The sequence below is a fragment of the Gopherus flavomarginatus genome, chromosome 4 (assembly GCF_025201925.1).
Source record: "Gopherus flavomarginatus isolate rGopFla2 chromosome 4, rGopFla2.mat.asm, whole genome shotgun sequence".
Taxonomy (NCBI): Eukaryota; Metazoa; Chordata; order Testudines; family Testudinidae; genus Gopherus; species Gopherus flavomarginatus.
The window spans coordinates 119,102,888-119,127,258 of NC_066620.1; the positions used below are offsets into that span (position 1 = coordinate 119,102,888).

The 24,371-nt window shown below is 42.9% G+C and overlaps 2 protein-coding genes across 3 annotated transcripts in view; one reads left to right on the top strand and one right to left on the bottom strand.

The window, feature by feature from the left end:
* LOC127049284 (uncharacterized) overlaps window positions 1-12,330 on the bottom strand; it is a 225,808-nt gene extending 213,478 nt beyond the window's left edge. Inside the window, exon 1 of one of the 2 annotated variants that reach the window (XM_050949911.1) lies at window positions 12,161-12,330. Coding sequence is in view for 1 of the 2 variants with exons in the window: in XM_050949912.1 (XP_050805869.1) it covers window positions 11,667-11,847 (181 nt within the window). In the remaining variant the exon portion in view is untranslated. Of the gene's footprint in view, window positions 1-11,666; window positions 12,033-12,160 lie in introns of those variants that run through there. The other variant, XM_050949912.1, reaches the window with a different exon arrangement.
* THEMIS (thymocyte selection associated) overlaps window positions 1-24,371 on the top strand; it is a 113,982-nt gene that overhangs the window by 45,500 nt on the left and 44,111 nt on the right. The gene's annotated exons all lie outside the window — the stretch shown is intronic.

Below are 24,371 nucleotides of genomic sequence, written 5' to 3' on the forward strand. Positions count from 1 at the left end.
CTTTGCCCGACTCTGGCTGCCCAACTCCATGTGTAGGTGGCTTCCTGGACTGCCTAACTGTCATTATCATTGTCCTTGTCTGCATGGTAGCGCAGCTACCTAATGATCTCAGGGTGAGCCGCACAGCTGTCTATGAAAACAGTGCAGGTTTCTGCAATATTGGGATGCCCAGCTCCCAGGTCTCCATGACTGGCTGGCTACCCAGAGTGCCAGGCAGCCAGCTGGTTGACTGGCTCCCCAAGATCCCAGGTTTCCCAGGCAGCCCTGCAATCAAGGCTTTAACCAGCTCCCCACTCCTTGGCTTGCTGGCTCCCTGGAGAACTGGGCTGCCTGGCTCCCCAGCTGGCAGACTTCCTGGCCTGCCAGCAGCCTGGGGAGTCTGGGAGTGGGGAGTCCTGGGAGCTGGGCATCCCATTTTGAGGAAACTACATTTCAGTCAGAAAAACAATCACATTGAAAATTACTGACCAACTCTCATAGGGAGTCTTTCCAGTGGCTTCAATGGACTTTGGATCAGACCAACAGACAAGGCCTAATGCACACTCTGTTTCCACAATCACCTATGAGCTCTTGCCCTAAGGATGTGATTATTCAACTGTGCTACTGTTAGAACAAGGAGAACAGGAGAATCCTTTGAGAACATACCCCAATGGGAATATAGGGACAAACAACGTCTGTTTTTCAAGATCTGTCTTTGTTCATGTTAAGAAAGAGATGGGAGCTAAGCAGAATCACTGCAGTGAAAAACAGGCCAATATATAAAAAATGTGGTGGCTTCCCACTGAAGTTCTGCCTTTTCCTTGAAAACTCAAGATTACACTATCAGAACCATGTGACGCATAAAAAGTCCCTAGAAGAGCTGTGATTGTTTTGAGACTTGTGCAAAGAGAACTGACATGAGAAGATCTCCATCAGTGCAGCCAGCAGGTCAAGCCCAAGAGGACCCATAAACAGAATACAAGAGAGAGAATTTCCAGAGAGAATTTGTGGAGAGGAATAGGATAAGGATAATTAGGAGAGAGAAGATGCTGTCTGAGGAGCTAATCAAAGAGATTAAAGGTTTCAAAGACACTCATAGTTCTGAAGATTCCCATGTTTTCTTATTAGAACCTTGTTAGTGCATGGGTATCTTGCGATCTAGAGTTATAATACTGTATGGAGATGTACCTATCTCATAGAGCTGGAAGGGGCCCTGAAACATCATTGAGTCCAGCCCCTTGCCTTCACTAGAAAGATCAAGTACTAAATTTACCTCAGAACCAAAAGTGGCCACCTCAAGGATTGAACTCACAACCCTGGGTTTAGCAGGCTAAGGCTCAAACCACTAAGCTATTCCCAAAACTATAGTTTGATAGTAAAAACTATGGGGGATAATAAAATCAGTAGAGAAAGGTATATTCACTATCAGTTGATAGGGTTTGGATGGATGAGGGAATCCACTATAGAAGAGTGGAATATGATATTTTTAGTGTCTATACATTGAAATTGATTGTCCTTGTGCCATGGATGGACATATAGTTTATTCCCATTTTTGATACTGTAGAGTGGTAGTTAAATAACTTACAGATAAAGGTATTTGGTGTTACTTTCTTCATTTTATTAATACTACTGTAGGATGTAAAATAATTCTGTTGATAAATATTTAAGATAGTTTTATCACTAATGTTGGGACTCGGGTAACAAGAAGTTGGAGTAGCTGGGGAAGCCTTTAGTTATATCTGTTGTGACTAGTCAGGAATAGCACCAATGGAGAATGAAAGGGAAGGTCACGTGGATCCCAGTCTGGTTAAAATAGTCATAGGAAGTGGATGGGTGGTAACTGCACATGAGAGAGAGATGGGTCCTTTATGAAAGATTGGAATGGCCATTGGAGGATGGAATTTAGAGGGGAGAGGAGACGAGGATTTCAAAGTGTGCAGATCAGTCACCATAAAACTGACACTAAAGTTATTTGCTATGAAGTAGTAATTGTGTAATTGGATTAGCACTAAAGGGAGGAATAGGAATGACAATTTACTGCTTGACCAGATAGGGTGACAAAATGTGTGCTAGATAAATGCCTGTCATTGTTTTACTTTAAATGTACAAGCTCAAATCATCTGAGCAAGTGAAGAATATTTACATTTGAACTTGAGCAAATGCATCCAGAAATTACTTTTTTAAAAGAAAGAACAGGACAGAAACTTGTTATAAAAATGAGCATGGTTTGAAAAAGAATGTTCCTTGTTTAGTAAAACTGAAATAAACAGAATGGCTATATTTACATATATGTTGTTACAGTTTGAGCAGTAACTTGACAAGAGGAAAATAATGTAACCTTAATCCAACCTTTTGTCTGTCTTGGCTATTTAGAAGGCCAGACACTGTCTTAATATATGGGGGAGGGGGAGGAATAGCTCAGTGGTTTGAGCATTCACCTGCTAAACCCAAGGTTGTGAAATCAATCCTTGAGGGGGCCATTTAGAGGTCTGGGCCAAAAATCTGTCTGGGGTTGGTCCTGCTTTGAGCAGGCAGTTGGACTAGATGACATCTTGAGGTCCCTTCCAACCTTGATATTCTATGTTTATACAGCACCTAGAACACTACTATAATACAAAAAACAAGACTAAATAGTGGAATACCTGCCCACCACTAAATTTTCCTCAGTTAAAAGTTTTCAGTTGAAAACTAATTTACAAATCGGATGCAAAGAGCAGGTGGCTATAAACTGGACATAGCCCAATATAGCCAAAATCCCCAAGTGTGCAAATCTGAAAAGAATGAAACAAGAGCATTGAGAGAGGTGTGAATGTGTCCCAGTTCACTTTACTAGGTATTAACTCTGAAGCAGAAAAAGATATTAATAAGCTTGATATATTGCTAAGCACTTTACTGTTGCTGTTATACCACTAACACCTTAGCTGATGTGCTTATCTGTGGTTACTGCAGAAGAGAAGTTAGGGCTGCACTTGCCATTTAAAGCGGAAAAGGTCCCTTTTTTGCACAAAAAACATGGGAGTGTCTACACTTGACAATGTCTTTTTGTGGTGAAACTCAGAAGTTTCACTGCAAAAAGAAAACCACCTCCACGAGAGGCGTACAGCTCTTACCGGTGATGCTTTTGCAGTGATGTGCAGGTGAAGACACACTCTTCTTGTTTACACAGCTTTTTAGTCTCCTGGGAATATCCCACAGTGCCTAGGTGACTACTCTGGCCAACAGTTCTACTGCCCCAGGACATCCACCCTGCCCCTTGTAAAACCCCAGGAACTTTGACACTCCCCTTCTTGTTTTCTTGGCAAGTGCTCAATTATCATGTGGGCAGGTGACAATGGCTGCTCCACAGAGCAAACAATCCCCTGCTTGGAGCCATGCTGAGCTATTGGAGCTGATCAGTGTTTGAGGAGAGGAGGCTGTGCAGGGACCCAGGATGCCCCACGATCACCCTCGCCCTCTTTCCATCATCAAAATGGAGAGAGCTGCACTGTAGGATAGCTGCCTGAGAGTGCTGCTCTCATTGGCAATGGAAGTACTGCTAATGTGAACACTCTCTGACACCTGAGGAATTAAGTGAGCACACAAACGAGCACTTTACTTTCACCGATTCCCTATCACTGGTGAAATTTACAGCACAAAACCTCTGCAAGTGTAGAAATAATCTAAGTCTGAAAAGGAGAAAATTGAGGGGGGATTCGATAGCAGCCTTCAACTACCTGAAGAGAAGTTCCAAAGAGAATGGAGTTAGGCTGTTCTAAGTTATAGCAGATGACAAACAAGGAGCAATGGTCTCAAGTTGCAGTGTGGGAAGTCTAGGTTGGATATTAAGAAACACTATTTCACTAGGAGAGTGGTGAAGCACTAGAATGGGTTACCTAAGGAGGTGGTGGAATCTCTATCCTTAAACAGAAATTTTTACAGCCTGGCTGACAAAGCCCTGACTGGGAAGATTTAGTTGGGGTTGGTCCTGCTTTGAGCAGGGGGCTGGACTAGATGACCTCCTGAGGTCTCTTCCAACCCTGATATTCTACGACTCTCTGATTCTAGAGAGTGCTGTCCTATTTACAGCACTGTTGCCAACTTTCACATGGTAAATAAGCACCCTGACTTTCACAGTAAACCAAAACCAAGCTAATCCCTTTTCAAAATAAGGCCAAAACAAGCCAATCCCTAAGAACCCCAACACTCTATATGACTAGATCCCCCTATGTGCACTTTGGGACTGCGGTGGGCCTGCTTTGCACTCCTGACTGTCCCCTCCACTTGTCCCTGCTTGCCGGGAGCCAATCAAAAAAAAAAAAAAACAGAAAAGAAAGAAAAGGGAAACAACAAGCAACTCACAAGCCAATTAAGCCAAAAACAAGCCTAATTTCTGTATTTGTGGGTTTTTGTTTTTTTCTTATGCGGGTTTGGCATGTCTGATTCACAGTACCATCAGCTACATATTTGCTTCTTCATCTTGAAGCTTATAGGATCCTTCAGGTAGCTGTAAGTTTTTCTGCATTACTGAGAAAACTTCACAGACACTTTTCAGAATACCAGAGTATATTTCCTCAGTTTGGCAGACTTCTTTTCAGATGATAGCATTGTGGTACGAGCTAGACATTAAAAATTTCAATGTACAATTTAGCCAGGGTCAAGAAAGAAAGTAAATGAAGAACAGTGTAGACAAGCATAGGGACTTCTGGCCATATGTGTCCTTCCTTTTTATAAACGTATCATCTTGGGATAAGGTCTTACAGCAGTTAATTAATGAGAGCAGGTTGAGATAACTTGGTGATAAAAACTCGCTGATAGTTTTTGTTGGAGCCAACTGTAGCATTCGGATTGTATAGCAGTGGCACTCAATCACAGCAACTCAATGCATATTGCTTGCATTGGTGGGCCTGTATCAGTGCACAAATGGTGGGAAAATGTCAGGAAATCCCCAGCACAGACCAGCCCTGTGGGGCTTGCCTAAAATATGGGTAGAAGGGGAATTGCTGTGAGGGGGAAATTGAGAACCAATGGAGCAGGGAAATCAGAAATCTATTTGTCCTTCCTCTTATCTGAAGGTTCCCTCTTTTTGCCATGGAAAAGACGCAGTGGGATAGGGAGGTGGCACACATATAGGAAGGGAATGATGTACATTTTTGTTATTAAAAAAAACAAGTTAAAAAAAAGTAGTATATGATGATGATTTTTAATAAAATCAGGTTTTTTTACATGTGGGACTCCATTTTGTGACTTTCCAGCTCTCAGTATCTTTGACCTAAAGGAAAATTCTACCTTTTTCTTAATCTCAAGATTCCTCAGCTTGAACCAAACATAAGGGCACTGGCATTTTTATTTAAGCTCCCACTGAAGCTAATAAAAAATATCTAAAGTTTCCTTTTAAGCCTGGAAGTGCAGCTGCCACCTTACATTTCCCAAACTTTTGGGAGGCAAAATAGAGGTTCCCAAACTTTTTTTGCTATGCCCCTCTTCAAAGAGTCATGTCCCAGCCATGCTCCATTCTGAACCCCTGGGCCATGGGAGCACAAGACGACCATTACTGAGGGAATGAGGGGCTGGAGAGCAAGCCCATCCAGGCCCAGTGAGGAGCGGAGGCCCCAGGGGTAGGGGGGCAGAGAGGGATCCTATGTCTTGTGATGTTGGGCCTGGGCCTGGGGTTGAAAGTGAGCCTACCCTGTACTTACTCCAGGCAGCAGTGGCTCTTGTCCCAAAAGGCGGGGCCCAGCTCTCTGCTCCAGGCATTGTGAGCTAGTGCATGAGGTTGCAGTGCTGCTCAGGTTTGGCCTGGCCACCCTTCCATCATCATGACAGAGGGGAGGTGAGAAGGTTTGCTAGGTCAAACCTGAGCAGCACTGTGAACCCATGTGCCAGTTCTCCCCCAACCCCAGTTAATTTTGTTTTTTAACATGCGGCTCAACCTGGCACCAGTCAGGTCCTCGTGCCCCTCAGGATAAATTTGCTGCAACTCCTCCAGTTTGAAAAGCCTCTGGGGTAAAAAGCAATCTGTCCGTTGTCTGATCTGCTACCTGCAGTGTTCTAGCCATACCCTTTCCTTCCCAGTTGTTCACATCCCACACGATTAACAGCCCCAGTTCCATCCAGGATAGAAGTATTTATCCCTGTTCCATTCCTTCACTGGCTTCTGGTGTTCAAGTTTCAAGCAGCAAGAAGACAAAGACGTAGCAAATAGGAGAAAAATAGAAAGCAGCAGCAGCTTAAATGGAAGGGTGTAGCTGGTATCCACAGGAAATTCAGAAATGAAATCTCCCCATGAAATTTTGAAACCACTTCTGCCAAACTTGAAAGGTTGTGTGTGAGTGGAAATCTTCCATTCATTTTTGGAGGGTAAGTTAAACCTCAGGTACAAATGCTCTAAGTTATTCACTAACAGTGTGCTAATGGTTGAAACTTGCTATTGTTGAGTCATAAGTGAAAAATCATATAAAACATGGATTTGACATCAGGTTCATTTCTAACAATATTTCCTGTCAATGCAAGTGCTCACTATAATTGGATCTTACTTAATGGATAGATGTTTAACTGACTTCTCAGATACAGAAAAATACTGGTATGAAAATGTCAACCTAAGTGCTGTTTCCAAGAAGTGAGTCTATGTTCAGTGCACCCGGAACTAGTCCTTGACTCTCTGTGTCATTTCTGGATGTAGCCACAATATCGTGGTAGTACCATCTGGATCCAGAGTCAGGGCTGAACAAGGGAAAGCAAGAAAAGGAGAGTAAGCAAAATTCCTTATCAGTGAGGGTGGGGTTTCTTCACCTCCAGAACAGGCTGAGTGCCATATGCATAGAGAGAGAGAGCGCGTGAGGACTATGAGGAAGACTGTGAAGGAAGAATATAGTAATGGAAAGGAGTGAGGAGGAGCACAGGAGGAGTTAGAAAAGACAGAGCTTCCTTATAGGCTCAGAGGCAGGAGGATAAAATATTAAAACATTTGTAAAGGAACAGAAATTATTTCTCAAAACAGTGGCGATATTAGCGCATAATGCTTCAACATACTGATAAATCGTAGTGGCCAAAATGGATAAACCATTTAGAGCGGTTTTGCAATGAAAAAAAACTTGTCAGTAAAAATGGTGGGACCGCGTAAATTGCCTCATCTATCCCATAGGAGACTGGGCAAACAACAAACTGGTGACATCAGGCCCAAGTACAGCTCAGGAGAATAGGTATGAAACAGTTAAGAAACTGTTTTATGTATATATTCAGTGTGGAACTTGAGCAGCCCCAATAATATATCAAAGGGGAACCTGGGGGCATAAATTTTGATTCAATGAGGTTCAACAAAAAAGCTCAGAAAGAAACATAAAGCAGAAAACCTAAACAACTGAGAAGACTTTGACGGCAAGTAACAATGGAGGGACATAAAAGGGAGACTCACAGTGGTGGCTGAAATGTGCCTGCTGCAGCTGAGGGAGGAGCTGATGCTATAAGACCTTTTGTGATCCCTCCAAGCCTGGGTGATTTGTGCCAGTGTGGTCTAACTGAGGGATGAACTAAGTTGTGCCAGCTGCTAACAACCCCATGGGCCATTACCATGGCCAGAGTGCAGGGACACACGAGCCATATTATTTTTGTAGTAGCAGTAAATATTTATATTATGCCCTAAGGCCTTCCTGAAGCCATATGACTTTTAAGGGCCTAGGACCAGGACTTCGGTTAGTAAAAGATTAACTCCAAGAGGTTCAGATCACCTTAGTTGGCTCAAAGCTATTCAGATCTTCATTAAAATAGTTGTTGAAAATGTTGTTCTTTACAGATAAAATGGTGAGAAGAAAAAGCATTCTGATGCAGAATGAGAATGCTTATGCGGTGCAGAATGAGAATGCTTGTGTAGTACAGAAGCATTGCTTGACCACTGGTAGGCTAAAATTAGGTTGAAAAGGAGATCATAAAGTCACTGCCATACACTGTTTGCACCACATTGAGATGCTTTATATCAGAGCTTAGTAATTCAGGAATATTCGACTAGTCTATATGGTATATTTTCCTCTTGATCCATGCATGGTAATTAAATCTAACATTCACAGGAGTTTCATGCTCACAGGAAGAATACACCTTTTGTTTTTACCTTTTGCTAAGGGCTAGCTGTGAATATTTGTCCTTTTCTCAGGTGCATGCTGAGGGAAGGGAGTATAAGGAACTTTTTCTCACTTGCATGTCTCATAAAGAACAGGCCTGCAAAAGGGAGCAGGCTACATCATAAAGGGATTTAGCAGGATCACTGAGCCAGAATGCTTCCGCCATATACTCTGAGGGTATGTCCTGGGGATTATTCCGATTTTACATAAACCGGTTTTGTAAAACAGATTGTATAAAGGCGAGTGCACACGGCCACACTAAGCACATTAATTCGGTGGTGTGCGTCCATGTACTGAGACTAGAGTCGATTTCCAGAGCATTGCACTGTGGGTAGCTATCCTCTAGCTATCCCATAGTTCCAGCAGTCTCCCCTGCCCCTTGGAATTCTGGGTTGAGATCCCAGTGCCTGATGGGGCAAAAAACATTGTCGTGGGTGGTTCTGGGTACAGCCTCACCCCTTCCTCCGTGAAAGCAGCAGACAACCGTTTCTCGCCTTTTTTCCTGGCTGAACTGTGCAAATGCCTTAGCACAGCAAGCTTGGACCCTGCTCAGATCAAGACCGCAAGCGTGGACATTGTGAACACCTCGCGCGTTCTCATGCAGTCTATGCTGAACCAGGACCTGCAAAGCCAGGTGAGGAGGAGGCGGCTATGGCAGAGCAGCGATGAGAGCGATGAGGACATGGACACAGAATTCTTTCAAACTGCGGGCCCCTGCACTTTGGAGATCCTGCTGGTAATGGGGCAGGTTCTAGCCATTGAACGCTGATTTTGGGCCTGGGAAACAAGCACAAACTGGTGGGACCGCATAGTTTTGCAGGTTTGGGACAATTCACAGTGGTTGTGAAACTTTCGCATGCGTAAGGGCACTTTCATGGAACTTTGTGACTTGCTTTCCCATGCCCTGAAACGCCAGAATACCAAGATGAGAGCAGCCCTCACAGTTGAGAAGCAAGTGGTGATAGCCCTCTGGAAGCTTGCAATGCCAGACAGCTACCGGTCAGTCAGGAATCAATTTGGAGTGGGAAAATCTACTGTGGGGGCTGCTGTGATGCAAGTAGCCAAAGCAATCATTAGGCTGATGCTACAAAAGGTTGTGACTCTGGGAAACGTGCAGGTCATAGTGGATGGCTTTGCTGCAATGGGATTCCCTAACTATGGGGGGGCGATAGATGGAACCCATATCCCTATCTTGGCACCGGAGCACCAGGGCACCCAGTACATAAACCGTAAGGGGTACTTTTCAATGGGGCTGCAAGCACTGGTGGATCACAAGGGACGTTTCACCAACATCCACGTGGGATGGCCGGGAAGGGTTCATGACACTCGTGTCTTCAGGAACACTACTCTGTTTAAACAGCTGCAGCAAGGGGATTACTTCCCAGACCAGAAAATAACAGTTGGGGATGTTGAAATGCCTGTAGTTATCCTGGGGGACCCAGCCTACCCCTTGATGCCATGGCCCATGAAGCCATACACAGGCAGCCTGGACAGTAGTCAGGAGCTGTTCAACTATAGGCTGAGCAAGTGCAGAATGGTAGTAGAATGTGCATTTGGCCGTTTAAAGGCACGCTGGTGCACATTACTGACTCGCTCAGACCTCAGCCAAACCAATGTCCCTTTTGTTATTGCTGCTTGCAATGTGCTCCACAATCTCTGTGAGAGTAAGGGGGAGACCTTTATGGCTGGGTGGGAGGCTGAGGCAAATCACCTGGCCACTGATTACGCGCAGCCAGACACCAGGGCGATTAGAAGAGCACACCACGAAGCGGTGCACATCAGAGAAGCTTTGAAAACGAGTTTCATCACGGGCAAGGGTACAGAGTGACTGTTGTGTTTGTTTCCCCTTGATGACACCCCTCCCCTTGATTGACTCATTCCCTGTAAGCAACCCACTCTCCCCCTTCGATTACAGCTTGATTAAGGAAATAAAGTCACTATCGTTTAAAAATCATGTATTCTTTATTAAAAAGTCTTTATAAAAAGAGAGAGAGAACTGATAAGGTATCCCAGGTGGGGTTTGGGAGGAGGATAGGAGGGAAGGAAAAGGCCACTAAAAATATTTCAAAGTAATGACAGCCTTTTGGTTGGGCTGTCCACGGGGGTGCAGTGGGCAGGTGCACGAAGCCTTCCCCCATGCGTTCTTACACGTCTGGGTGAGGAAGATATGGAACATGGTGAGGGTGGTTACACAGGGGCTGCAGATGCACTCTGTGACCCCGCTGCTGTTCCTGAAGCTCCACCAGACGTCGAAGGATGTCAGTTTGATCACGCAGCAGCCCCAGCGTTGCATCCCGCCACCGCTGATCTTCCTGCCTACACCTCTGATCTTCCTGCCGGCACCTCTCATCTCGAGCGTCTCCTCCTCACGTTCATCCCTCCTATCCTCACGTTGGTCCCTCCTGTCCTCATGTTCACTGGCATCTTTCCTGTAATTTGATACCACGTCCTTCCACTCATTCAGATGAGCTCTTTCATTGCAGGTCACTTCCCTGATTTCCGAGAACATTTCGTCTCGCGTCTTTTTTTTTCCTCCGCCTTATCTGAGATAGCCTTTGGGATGGAGTAGGGAGGCTTGAAAAATTTGCAGCTGCATGAGGGAGGTAAAAAAGGGAGAGAAGCATTTAAAAAGATACATTTTACAGAACAACGGTTATATTCTTTCACAGTGAACAACACTATTCACCTTACATAGCACATGTGATTTCACTACAAGGTTGCATTTTGCATCTTAATATTGACTGCCTGTGGCTCTGGTGTTAGAGATCTCACAGACGCAGGTCCGGACAGAAGAATTCAACTTGCATGCGGCCATGGTAAGCCATTGTCTTTCAGCTTCTGCAGCCTTCATATACACAGTGCCCTCTGATGCTTCTTTCCTGTTAACATGCAGCAGCAGAAACCACCCCCCCATCCAATTCTCTGGGATGATTGTTTTACCCCTCCCCCCACCATGTGGCTGGTATCATGGAAGATCACTGCTAATCACCCCTCCTTTCCCACCCCCCCCCATCACCATGTGGCTGGTAGCAGGGAAGATCCCTGCTAGCCAAATGCGAAAAAGCTCAGCGCCGTTACCCTCCCTTCCCCTCCCCCCGCTTGGCTACCTGCAAGGAAGGGTTTCTTTTAAGCAACAGGCAAACAGGCCAGTAGAAATGGCCATCTCTGTCCCCTTAATTAAATTCCTGAATTTCAACCAGGTTACCATGAATGATATCACTCTCCTGAGGATAACACAGCGAGATAAAGAACAGATGTTGCTTGAATGCCAGCAATCACCGGGACCATACGCAGCTAGGCTTTGTCATGCAGTGATACCAGATTACTTGCTACATGCATGGCATGGTCAAGTGTCCTACCATGGTGGACGGAATAAGGCTGCCTTGCCCAGAAACCTTCTGCAAAGGCTTTTGGAGTACCTCCAAGAGAGCTTCATGGAGATGTCCCTGGAGGATTTCCACTCCATCCCCAGACATGTTAACAAACTTTTCCAAGAACTGTACTGGCCGCGAATGCATCCCAAGTCCTCAGGGCAAATCAATCACTAAAAAATGCTTGCTTTTAAACCATGTTTTATATTTACCAAGGTACACTCACCAGAGGTCGCTTCCATGGCTTCACTGTCTGGGCTAGTGGCTTGGGAGGGCTGGGAGGGTAATTCCATCTGGGTGAGAAAAAGCTCCTGGCTGTTGGGGAGAAAGGAGTGCTGTGTGCTCTCTGCAAGCTCGTCCTCCTCTTCCTCCTGCTCATCTTCCCCGTCCGCAGAATCCTCAGGCATGGCTGAGATTACCAGCTCCACCTCGGAATCCACGGACAGGGGTGGGGTAGTGGTGGCGGACCCCCCTAAAATTGCTTGCAGCTCAGAGTAGAAGTGGCATGTTTTCGGCCCTGCCCCGGACCTTCCGTTTGCTTCTTTGGTTTTCTGGTAGGCTTGTCTGAGCTCCTTAACTTTCACTCTGCACTGCACTGAGTCCCTGGCTTTTCTCCATCACAGCCTAGGAAATTTTTTCAAATGTTTTTTCATTTCGTCTTTTGGAATGGAGTTCTGTTAGTAGGGAATCCTCTCCCCATGTAGCGATCAGATCCAGTACCTGCCGTGCGGTCCATGCTGGAGCTCTTTTTCGATTCTCAGGAGACTGCATTGTTACCTGTGCTGATGAGCTCTGCGTGGTCACCTGTGCTGGTGAGCTCTCCACGCTGGTCAAACAGGAAATGAAATTCAAAAGTTCACGGGGCTTTTCCTGTCTACCTGGCCAGTGCATCCGAGTTCAGATTGCTATCCAGAGCGATCACAATGGTGCACTGTGGGATACCGTCCTGGGGCCAACACAGTCGATTTGCGGCCACACTAACCCTAATCTGATATGGCAATACCGATTTCAGTGCTACTCCTCTCGTCGGGGAGGAGTACAGAAATCGGTTTAAAGAGCCCTTTATATCAATATAAAGGGCCTCGTTGTGTGGACGGGTGCAGCGTTAAATCGGTTTAACGCTGCTAAAATCGGTTTAAACGCATAGTGTAGACCAGGCCTGAGTCAATGCAACTCTGCACCATTGCTTACTTTGATTTATGCCTAAGAGGTACAATCTAGCCCAGAGTGAAACCAGCCCTAAGTAAAGCCAGAGGAATGAACACAGGACTAGAAAATGGAGATGCTGGGAATATTAACTTAAGTAAAATTTTGAGTATTTGCTCTGTGGCCATTTTGAAAAACTCTTTTTTTAAAGTTGCATGAATGATTTGCTGTTCAATTTCTGAACAGCAAACGAATGAATAAAAGCAAGATCTGCTCATGGTCAATTTGTGAACATTAAGGGGAATTTCTTTTGTTGATAAAGTATCGATAATCCCGTTAGAGCACAGAAACAATGCCATGTGGCTTCAGCAACCAATCACAGGGTATGAACTGTGACTGCCCAGAGCACCCAGTTTACACAACTGTTTGTGAAACAATTACAAATACCAACCAAAACTGTAAAATTAATTATGTGATTGAACAATGCATATACAGGGAGAAAGGCTAAACACATCTGCTAGTTATTCAAAACAAATAATTTGATCAAGGGCATTTGTTCTATGTATGAAATTACCACTGCAATTAATGGGAGATCTGTGATGTAAAAGATGCTATTTCTAAATATGTTTTCCTGATGGTAGAGGCTACAACAATAATAATAAATAATACCTAGTAGCACTTACATAGGGCTTTTCATCAGTAAATCTCAGAGCACTTTACAAAGGACATATCATTATCCCCATTCTACATTTGTGATATTTGTTAAGAATTGTTATTATTTTATCAGTTTTAGGAGGTATAGACTGAACTCATGTAGATCTTAGTTTCTCTCAAACAGCTAAATAACTTTTTTTTATATTCACTGATTATGGTTACATATTTATTTACAACGTGGAGATTTTAAAAAATAACTTACTACAATGAACATATACACTTATGACTTTCCATTAAGGGGAAGCACTCAATTTATCTATGAGAAGGGGGGAGGGATAGCTCAGGGGTTTGAGCACTGACCTGCTAAACTCAGGGTTGTGAGTTCAGTCTTTCAGGGGGGCCATTTAGGGAACTGGGGCAAAAATCTGTCTCAGGATTGGTCCTGCTTCAAGGAGCAGGTTGGACTCAATGACCTCCTGAAGTCACTTCCAACCCTGATACTCTATGATTATAAAACAGTGCATTTGTAATTTTCAAAATTCCCAAGTCAATCTGACTCTGCAGTGTATAAATGTGATTGCAGACAGAACTCAACTATAAGAATATGACAAAGGTCTTCAGCATTAATTTATGATTGCTACAAAAATGCATCAATTTTATCTATTTTGAAAAAGGTTTGTGCATTCCATGCACTTACTAGCTAAAATCACTTGCCTGCAATTTTATGAAAACCTGGCACATTTTAAGTATAACCACAAATAAACTTCCACTCCAATATCAAAATGTTTGTCAGATAGTTCCTGGTTTTTGTACTTGTTCTTGTTCAGTAGGCATTACAAAACTGTTTCCTTTCTGAAAACCATACTAAGTTTTATTTGTTCAACATTTCCAGCTCTGAATACATTTTGATTCCTGGACTCTGGTTTAGACTGTCCTTACGCACACATTTGGGGAGGTACTAGATATACTTACTGGGACAAATTCAGACCTGGTATAAGCAAGCACAACTCCATTTGCTGTATTTACTGGAGATGCACCTGCTTCCACCAGGTGTTAATTTGGCCCCATGGTTTTAATACTGGGACATGCCATAGGCTTTATTTCAGTAGTGGTTTAGCATGTTTTTCAGTGACAGATGCTGTATTTACTGACAGGCACTGAATTGTATCTGCCTTTATTTCACAGTAGATCTGTGATTTCAGCCACTTGCATGAGAAATTCCCCCCCTCCTCGCCCCCCGTGTAGTGGGTCAGTATAAGGCATAAGCACCACTTAGTTCCCATGTAGGCCTCAAAATGTGGCTTAGGGGATCTGTTCTCTTCTCCATGTACACCCACTAAGGCTAATGGATATTAACCATGAATACAGAAGTAAGTGAATTATACCCTTCACAGGACAGAACTGCAAAGCCTATACGATTTGTATTTTTTTAAATAAATAAATCCATTGACAGTACAATTTCTTTCAAGATAAGAATTGGATGAAAGAATTCAAAGATCATATGGTTCCGCTGAATGCCTCAGAGCTCTTTACAGCACTGGGGTATAACTGAAATTCACACCGATAGATATTAAATCTCTTAAGCAGATCTTCATTTTCAACTATCAATTTGCTATTGTAGTTCCTTTATAAACTGCTGCCATGAACTGAAGGTGGTGATGTGAGGCTAATTATATTTTTTTTAATGTGGAAGAAGACTGACCTCATGGAAGAAGTGGTGGTGCTATCTCTTGTCTAAGAACCCTCACTTAAAAACCAGATAATGTTTTCCTAGCAATGGAATCAAGGGAAAACTTTGTTTATATCATTGAAATCCATATTGAGTCTATTCAGCTCTCTGCACACATGCTTCCACACAGAGTTTATGAATGAGTAGTGTGTATTTTGAGAGAATAAACTTCATAGTATGGACTGTATATTTCACATAAAAAGACAAATAACAAGGGGTTTCTGAAGCATGCACCTTCACTGCTGGTGAATATGTTGAATATCAACTTGAATTCAAAAATAGTTCCAGTGGCTTTTAATATATTTGTTGTGGCCAAAAACCCCCCCAAAAACACAAACCCCTCCCCCCAACCAACCAAACAAAAAAACCCACTTTAATTGCATCATTTACACTGAGAAGAAATGTTTACTGGTTGCATCATTGCGATGCCTTTGATAAATCCATATTCAAACATTGTGTGAGAAACATACCAGGATGTCCATATAGCTTCCATTTGAAATATTAAAGATTAATGGTTTTATCATAGTTTTACATTCTTTATCAACTCCCAAGTTCTGACAACTGTCCTTGCTGCATTTTTCTCTCCATATACAGACCTGGTGTCAGCTCATGTGAAGGCTCGCAGCCTCACTGAACAATGACAAACATTTAGCTGGGAACCACTCTGACTTACCTGTGGGTTAGCATAGTTAAAATAGATATTGGTGGTAAAAGAATGTGTTTAATGTTTAGACTTTATGTGCTGTTTGTAAGATGCTGCATGTATTAATCCTACTTATAATATCTATAGCCCATGGTATAATGTTATATTGAGTGTTTGCAATGTAAACCTTTGTAATTGTACAAATCACCAAACAGGAAAAGATGTATTAATTAAGGTAAAGTGCTTGTCCTGCACACAAGATGACCCCTTGAAGGCAAATGAGGCACTGTGTAGCTTCAATGGACAGATACCTTGTTGATTGTATTTCTCACTCCCTCCAGGTAGGGGAAACCTAAACATGAACTCATCCCATCAGCTTGGAATGTGGGTTGAAGGGGATAGGAAAGTCCCTGTCAAGGGGAAACTTGATGTCTTTGTCCTTTCTAGACTCTGAGGTGCAAAGATTCCTAAACATAAGCAGGAGATCACCATGCTGCTTGGCATGGGTCAGCCCTAAAAGACACATACTGCTGCTTATTATATAAGCTTATACTATCTTTTTAAATATAAGACTTTAACTCATTTGTGTGTGTATGTTTCCTGTCTTAACCTTGTAAATAACTCTGATTTCTTTTCTTAGTTAACAAATCTATAGTTAGTTTATTATGGGATTGGCTACAGGTGTTGTCTTTGGTTTGAGATCTGAGCACAAATGACCTGAGGTAACTGACTGGTCCTTTGGAACTGGATGTAACCTGAATATTGTTGTGATTTTTAATATAAAATGACCATCTATCACATAGTCCAGCTTGACTGGATGGCAAGATAGACTGGAATCCCCAGGGAACTGTCTGTTACTCCATGGAAAGAATGTAATAGCGCTTTAGGTGTTCACACTTGTTACTAGGTTGGCAAAATCTAATCATACAACATACAAACAGTGTGGGGTTTCTGCCCTGCTTTTTGATAGTCTGCCCTGAAGTTTGCGCTCACAGTCATGAGCCATTCTGGATAGCGTGCCATACATCATTGCACAATTGGCTATGGTTTCTTTCTTTCTCTTTCTTTTTTCTCTGAAGCATCTGGTATTGGATACTGTCAAAAACAGAATATTACATATGACAGACCAAAGCTTTGATCTGGTATAAAAATCCTATGGTTCCTGTTTCTATGTGAATATTATATTTTCACAATTATACATGGCATAGTCATTAGATGACACCATATGAGCATGTTGCTACATCAAACTGTTGTCACTTTTAAATTGTGGATAAAATAAATATTCCACAGCATAATTTCTCTCTGAATTTTTTTACTTCAGTTTTTAATAGCCAGCACCTTGGCCCATAATCACACAGGGTCCATATTACATTAGTCAATGTTTTAAAATAGTTTAGTTGTCATTTCATGGTACTTTCAGATCTTTTTTCCTTGACCTTTCTCTCTCATCTGAAATACGTTTGTGGTAGATACAAATTTTAGAAGAACTTACAAAAATACTGAAAAAACTGAAAGAAAATGGGTGCCTTTGTTCTTTATATCAATGCACCTGAAGTAGCCATGGCCTCTAGATTGTAATACATTTGGATAAGAATAATTTTACCTTCTGGAAGACTTCTATTGCTATTAAATGCTGCTGTATCAATCTAGAGTTTATCAAGCTTTCATATAAGTAATAAGTTTAATTAACCTTATCAGAATTCCATAAGTTAAAATGCAAAAGTACCTCCAGATAAGCCTTTCTAAAGCATCTATTCCTGTAGAAGTATCTAAGCACTGTGATTTCATTTGGAAATAATTATCATTAATATCCATGAATACCATGACTTCTCACTAATGATGGAAAAAAAGACTGATTATAGCATCATTTTAAGAAATAACTATAAGAACAGAACTAATTTGTAGATATGGATTGAGGAAGCTATATTTTGGTTTGTGGGAGTTCAGATCTGGGTCCATTTTATGTGAGCTAACAAAGTTTTCTTACTCAGAGAAGTCAGTTAATTTTTCTATTGACTTTAGTGGGATTTGAATAAATTAATATTTGCAGCTTTCAGTACAAGTTTTTTTACAGCAACTAGGTAGATGTGTTAGTTAAATGCATTTCAACTAGAAGATTGATATTAATTCACACGGGGGAAAAAGTCATGTTGAATATTTCAAACACATTTTTTGCTTGTGAGAGGTACCAAAGCCATCAAAGGGGGTTTTGTTCCTTTTAGAATGTGATTTACTTTTGAACAGTGTAATAATAATAATCACAGTACATACCTATTCATATTTTTTTGATAATAGGACAGATTAGACACTTAACCCATGTATTCAAGTCTACAATGTATACTGCAATGTAAAATTTTGGTTCAATAAACTGATTGATATAGACAGACACCAGAATGAATCAGTTTTGCATGAGCTTGATTTAAGTTCTTTAAACTTGTTGTAAATAGACTGTTTTTCCCCAGCAAAGCCTATTTTATAAAACTACAGGAGGTAGAGATTGCTACTGACTTAATTTAGAGCAGCATGAGCCCTCTCATCAGTAAAGTGTTTTATTTTACTGTATATAATTTTCAGATGAATGCTCTTCACAAGGTTTGTTTTTTGGTGACCTCAGTAAGGCGCTTCTTATAGGAGGAAATAATGGATCATTATTCTCTTCAAATAAACTGAATTACCAGTTTATAAAAACAAGGTAATTGGTTTTTACTTCCACAGCATTTAAAATGAACTCACTGAACTGCCTGGATGCACATTAGCAGGTAAAAGCACCATCCCTCTCAAAGTTCTGGAGAAGAACAGGATTAACAATATCACAGTGAAGCTCACCAGAGGTCCCCAGGATTGTGAGGTACCTCGTTACCACCTGCCCTTAGTGTGAAGGTGTCTTGTCTGTGCCTGCTGTGGATCAGTTCCCTGAAACCAAGAGCCTCTGACAGCACAAGCACTGCCTTCCAGGTCTTTTGTGAAAGGCACACACCAACCCTCAAATACTCAGAGCATTCCTTGCAGTGTCCAGCCCCTTATCCACTGAACATTCACAGAATTACCAGGTTGGCTGTTCCCAAAGGAACACACCATCTTGTAAGATTCAACTCTGGACCTGCCCTTTGCTTAACACCACAGCACTTAGAAATATTTACAGTGAAAACAAGAATAAATTTATTATCACAGATTCAAGTAAGAGTGAGTAAGAATATTGGAAACAAATGGCTAGGTGTAAAACCAAACCAAACCCAACACTTTCTACAGACCAAACTTAACTAACAGGTTAACCTCCTGTGTAAAGAAGTTTATCTCACCCAAAGTTCTTTGTAGCATTTTCAACCAGGGTTGGCTGAGACCCTCCTTTAACGAATGCAAATGCTGCCAATTTATTCCCTACGTGCAGGTAGGATGACCAGATAGTAACTGTGAAAAATCAGGACAAAGCATAGGGAAAATGAGGTGTAATAGCTAGCCTATATAAGACAAAGCCCCCGGTATCAGGATGGTCCTGATAATGTTGGGATGTCTGGTCACCCTAGGTTGCAAAAGTGGCTTAAAGCTACCAAAGCTCCCCTCCCTGTGGGCTGGGAGTTTGGTGGTGCGCTGCACAGGATGCAGCACACAATTTCACCGGAGGTGGTTTAACACCATACTTGTAGAATCTTTTTCTGCAAATTAGACATATCACAGTTTCTGGGCAGATATTTTCAGGGTAGCATCAAACACTAGGTGAGCAGGCTACTGTCTTCTTTTCAGCTCTCAACAATTTGTCAGAGGGTAAGTCCTGTTTATCTACCCCAGTTTTCTCCGTTGGTGTTATCTATTTTAGGCTATGTCTACTCCACAGTTTGTTTGACAAAAGTTATGCCACTTTAATTAAACCCCTGTTGCATGTCCATACGATGCTCCTACTGTTGGCAGAGCATATCCACAATAGCAGCTCTTGTATTAACACAGAGAACAGTGCACTGTGGGTAGTTATCCCACCGTGCAACTGGCCACAGAGTGCTTTGGGAAGGGTTTGCAATGCCTCATGGGGCAGGTACAGTGTCACATGATGCAGGTTTCTCAGTCGCATCATTTCATGGGCATCCTAGTAGGCTGTCAGTCACTTTTCAACTGAAATGTGGAGGAGTGTGTGTGACAGGGTGTGTGCTTGTGGGGGGACAGAGAGACAGACTGCGTGTTGGGAAAGTGTGTGTGTTAGGGAGAGTGCGTTGGCATGCTGTCTCTTTAACTTTAGACAGCAGCTTGAGCAGTCTCTCCCTTTTCCCTCGCCAGCAGCAGCCTGCTCTGCCTGCATGGCCACCAGCTGGGGAGAGCAACGTTCCACATTAATGGGTTTGATTCCCCACAGCCTCCTCAGCTGCTGCAAGCAGCATCATAGGCGGTGACTCCATGGGTACTCCAGGGCTGGTGGGTGCTTAGCACCCACTGGCAGCCAGCTCCTCCCCCTCTTTCCCCAGTGCCTCTCTCCCACCATGGATCAGCTGTTCAGTGGCATGCAGGAGGTGCCGGGGGGAGAGGGAGGAACTGGGAGGGAAAAGACAGGGCAGGGGTGGAGTGGAGCGGGACAGGAAGGGGTGGGGTGGGAGTGGAGACTTAGGGAAAGGGGTGGAGTAGGGGCAGGGCCTGGGCCAGAGCAGGGGTTGAGCCCCATGAAGCAAGGAGGAAGCTGGTGCCTGTGAGTGGCTTCCTCATCAGCTCTGTGAGCTCTCCCTGCTGAGGAACGTCAAGTTTCTTGGAGTTTTGAATGGGGAGGGGCACATGCCTGCAGGGCAGCCAAATTTGAAACAGTGAGCAGAGCAGTCACAGTGGGCATTTTGGGATACTGGGGGAGGCCAGTTATGTCGACATAACAAACGGCAGCGTCTGCACTGATGCTTTGTTGCTTTAATTTTGCCACAAAAAGCTCTATGCCTCTCTTTGAGGCTTTATTTTGATGACAAAATAGCAGAGTTTTGCTGCCAAAAGTAACTTTGTAGTGTGTACACCTCTACTGTTTTGTTGGCAAAAGTTCCTTTTGCAGACAAAACTGTGTAGTGTAGACAAGGCCTTAGCAAAACTATCTTAGTAAAGCTTGCCCTAACCTGGAGTCTGAGGTGGAATGATTTTGGTATCCCCTGGACCTGGCTATGGTACCTCCTTAACATCTTCCTTTGCTACTCTTACACATGGTGAGTTGTTCTTGGTCCCGATGAAATCAATTGAAGTCCATGGGGCAACTGTGTAGGTAAGTACTGCTCCCCATGAGAGAAGGTTGCAGAAGGAGGCTTATAGTGCACTGTGCACACATTGAGGAAGTGGCAATCCCTGCCCCCAAAGAGTTTACAATCTTTAAAAGAAAGAAAGAAAAAGTAGGGTATGTAATATAGCTGGTGTCACTGAAACTGAAAGCCCTTGTGGTCTGTAATGGCTGGCAAATGGAGAGGTTATGATTTGATCATATTTTGATACAGTGTTTGACATTAAATCTTGCTATCTACCAGTAGTTACCTGCCTTACAATTTAGCGCTGTTTTAAGGAAATCGAAAACCTGCGGCATCTTAGACATCAGTATGTGGCAAATGTTGATTATTGTAATGGAGGCCAGTGAACATGGAAAAACCTTCACTTAGGGCCACCTGCCATTATGCAACTTCTTGTTGCAAGGGATTGATCACTTTTAAATATTCTAAAAGTTTCCAGTACAAATTTGTTCAACTAAATTGCACTTCTGTTAGGTTTTTTGTTTTTCTTTTGCTGGTCCCTTTGGTGTTTAAGGTTTCACTCAACTGTAGATATAAAAATCAAAAGACCACACTCTTCCTTACTGGCACAATGTGTTGAATCAAATTAATTCATTGTATCTGTTTTAATATACTCTAATTTTACCAGGATTGGAAACTTTCTGAATTACAGTTTGGTTTCTAGCTCAACAAATTGTGCTTGACTTAGAAAGTGTAGAGCATTCCTGCTTAAAAAAATATGATTTTGCCTAGATGGGTAGTCTAATCTCAGATTAAGGAAATTTGCCCATATCAGAGTCATAATGAATATATGATTTTATGTAGCTAATTCATAAACAAAAAGGAATAAGAGATGGGCACTAGCTGCAAGGTTCAAGGTGGCAGCTGTTCAGATCTGGCGTTTTGGTCTGGGATCATTGCTAGAATTAAAGATTGGAACATTTTGGAGCAAGTTAATTTCTACAATGGAAAGCTGTAGTGGTAAAACATTGTACGGCCATTTATTATTATAGTAGTACTCAGAGTAGAGTTAGCAGGTGTCCAGTTTTTGACCAGAACATCCAGTCGAAAAAGGACCCTGGTGACTCCAGTCAGCACCGCTGACTGGGCTGTTAAAAGGCAGGATCCCTGCTTGCCCTGGCTCTGTGCAGCTCCTAGAAGTGGCTGGCATGTCCCTACATCTCCTAGGCAGAGGGGCCTGGCTCTGCAGCTCCCATTGGCTGGGAACCACAGCCAATGGGAGCTTTGGGGGCTGCATGCGGAGCCACCTGGCCGTGCCTCTGCCTAGGAGCTGGACATGCCGGCCGCTTCTTGGAACTGCCAGAGGTAAATGCTGCCTGGCCAAAGCCCTCTTGCCCCCCCCCCCGGCCCAGTGAAAATGAGTGAGGGTGGGGGAGAGAGAGTGATGGCAGGAAAAGGATGGAGTGAGCAGGAGGCGGGACACTGGAGAAAGGGGCAGGGCAGAGGGTGGAGTAAGTGCATTTGGTTTTCTGCAGTCAGAAAGTTGTCAATCCTAACTCAGAGGCCCATCTAAGGTCAGGGTCTCGTTGTGCTAAGTGCTGTACAAACACCTAGTGAGAGACAGTCCCTGCTCTGATTACTTCACAATCTAAATAGATGAGACAGAGAAAGGATGGAAAAGGAAACAGAGATCAAATGATTTGCCCAAGATCACTCAGCAGGTTAGTGGCTGCAACAGGATTAGAACCCAGGTTCCCTGGGCTCAAACTATGGCCAGGTCTACACTACAGAGTTAGGTCAACACAGGGCAGCTTACATTGACCTAGCTCTGTAAGTGTCCACACCAAAATGTGGCTCCTACCGATGTAACTCACCCACTACACTGACCTAATAACTCCACCTTCCCGAGAGGCGTAACACTTAGGTCAGTGCAGTGTCAGTGTAGACACTGAATTGCTTATGTTGACTGTTTCTGCTTTTCAGAAGCTATCCCACAGTGCCCCATTGACAGTTAAATCAGTGCAAGTGATTTTGGTGATGCGCATTTCCGACACAAGGAGTGTAATGTGGACATGCAAAAGCGATTTAATTACTGTGGTGGCTATATGTCGATGTAACATAGGTCAACTTAATTTTGTAGTGTAGACTTGCCCTAAATGTCTGGACATGAATATTTTTCAGTCTTTGGGAAAGTTTAGATATGGATCCAAAATGCACAGCTTGTCTCTGTATCTGTCTAGAAAGTGAATCCACAACAGCTACAATATAGTTAAATCATATGATAGTTAATGAGTTGGATAAATTCTGCCTGTGGAAGTGTGCATATTGCATGAGGATGCAACATAGGCCTGGTAAGCTGCTCAGATGCAATAGTAACGAGCTCAGTGTCCGTGCCTAGGTAGATTAGGTGCGGAGCATTATGTTGAAATAATCTTGTGAAATATTGTTAGTTCAGAGAGTTATTGTTGTCACTGCAAAATGAATTTGAAGTGGTTGGAGATCTTCACTGGAGAATTTCTTCAGTCTAGGGGGGAATTACTACTGGTATAAAGCTGATGGTGTGGCTCTCCCAGCTGCTACACTGGAAATCTCCCTTCTCAATATAAGGGCAGAGAGGGGACATGGTATAGAAAGAGATGGGATGGAAAGATGGAGCTAGGCTCTGCTGTGCCCAGTCCTCCTTTGGCATAAGGTCCCTGACACACCTTTCATCAGGTTGTGAGTTAAAACTTTTAACTTGTACCTCATCCATGTGGCTGAGACTCAGGAGAGTTGCAACCAGACCCAGATAGCAATCTGAGCTTAATGAATTTAATGGGCAGCAAAAATGAATATGTTGGTAAGGGAGGAATGTAGAGGTTGAGAGAGGGTGAAATTAAAAAAAAAAGTTGGAAATGGGAAAAGAAGCAAATGTGCTGGCAGCAGAACATCTGTCTCCTGATTCCAAATCCTGTGTCCTATTCACTGGATCATAAGTTCTCTGTGAACAGTGGTGTAGACTGGCGGTTTTTTCTACCAGCAGCCAGAAGACTAGGTTCTGATGGCAGGTATTTTCATAGCTCTAAATGACATACAGTTGCTAATGAGGCTAAGAGCTGAACTACAGTGCCTAAGCATGTGGTCTGACTCCTGCCTCTGGAAATTACATGTCAAATTCAGATGAACTACAGGAACCTCTTGGTGGCTCCACTTTTACTCCATTGTAGCTCTGTTGATTTCTGTGGAATTATACCAGCCTAAATCTGGAGCAATACAGCAGAAAATCAGGCCCTTGATTTTGTTCTTTGATATCTTCCAGTTAAATAGAGCAGTAGCCAGATAATTAGTAAAACAAAGCAGAAAGATATTGGGTGATCATAGAAAGTGCCAACCAGATGCATTGCTAATAAAAGAAATGTAAAGTATATGTATATACACACACCCACATATCTTTTTTTTTGTAATTGCCAGAATCTAAAAGAAGAAAAAAGTTGCTATTTCCTGTCATGTTTAGTGCACTGTTTCGGTTTGGGTCTGTCTTTATTTTTATCATTGGAAAGATGAAAGCAGCTATTTGAAGCAAAGGGTGCGTAATGCTATGGAAGA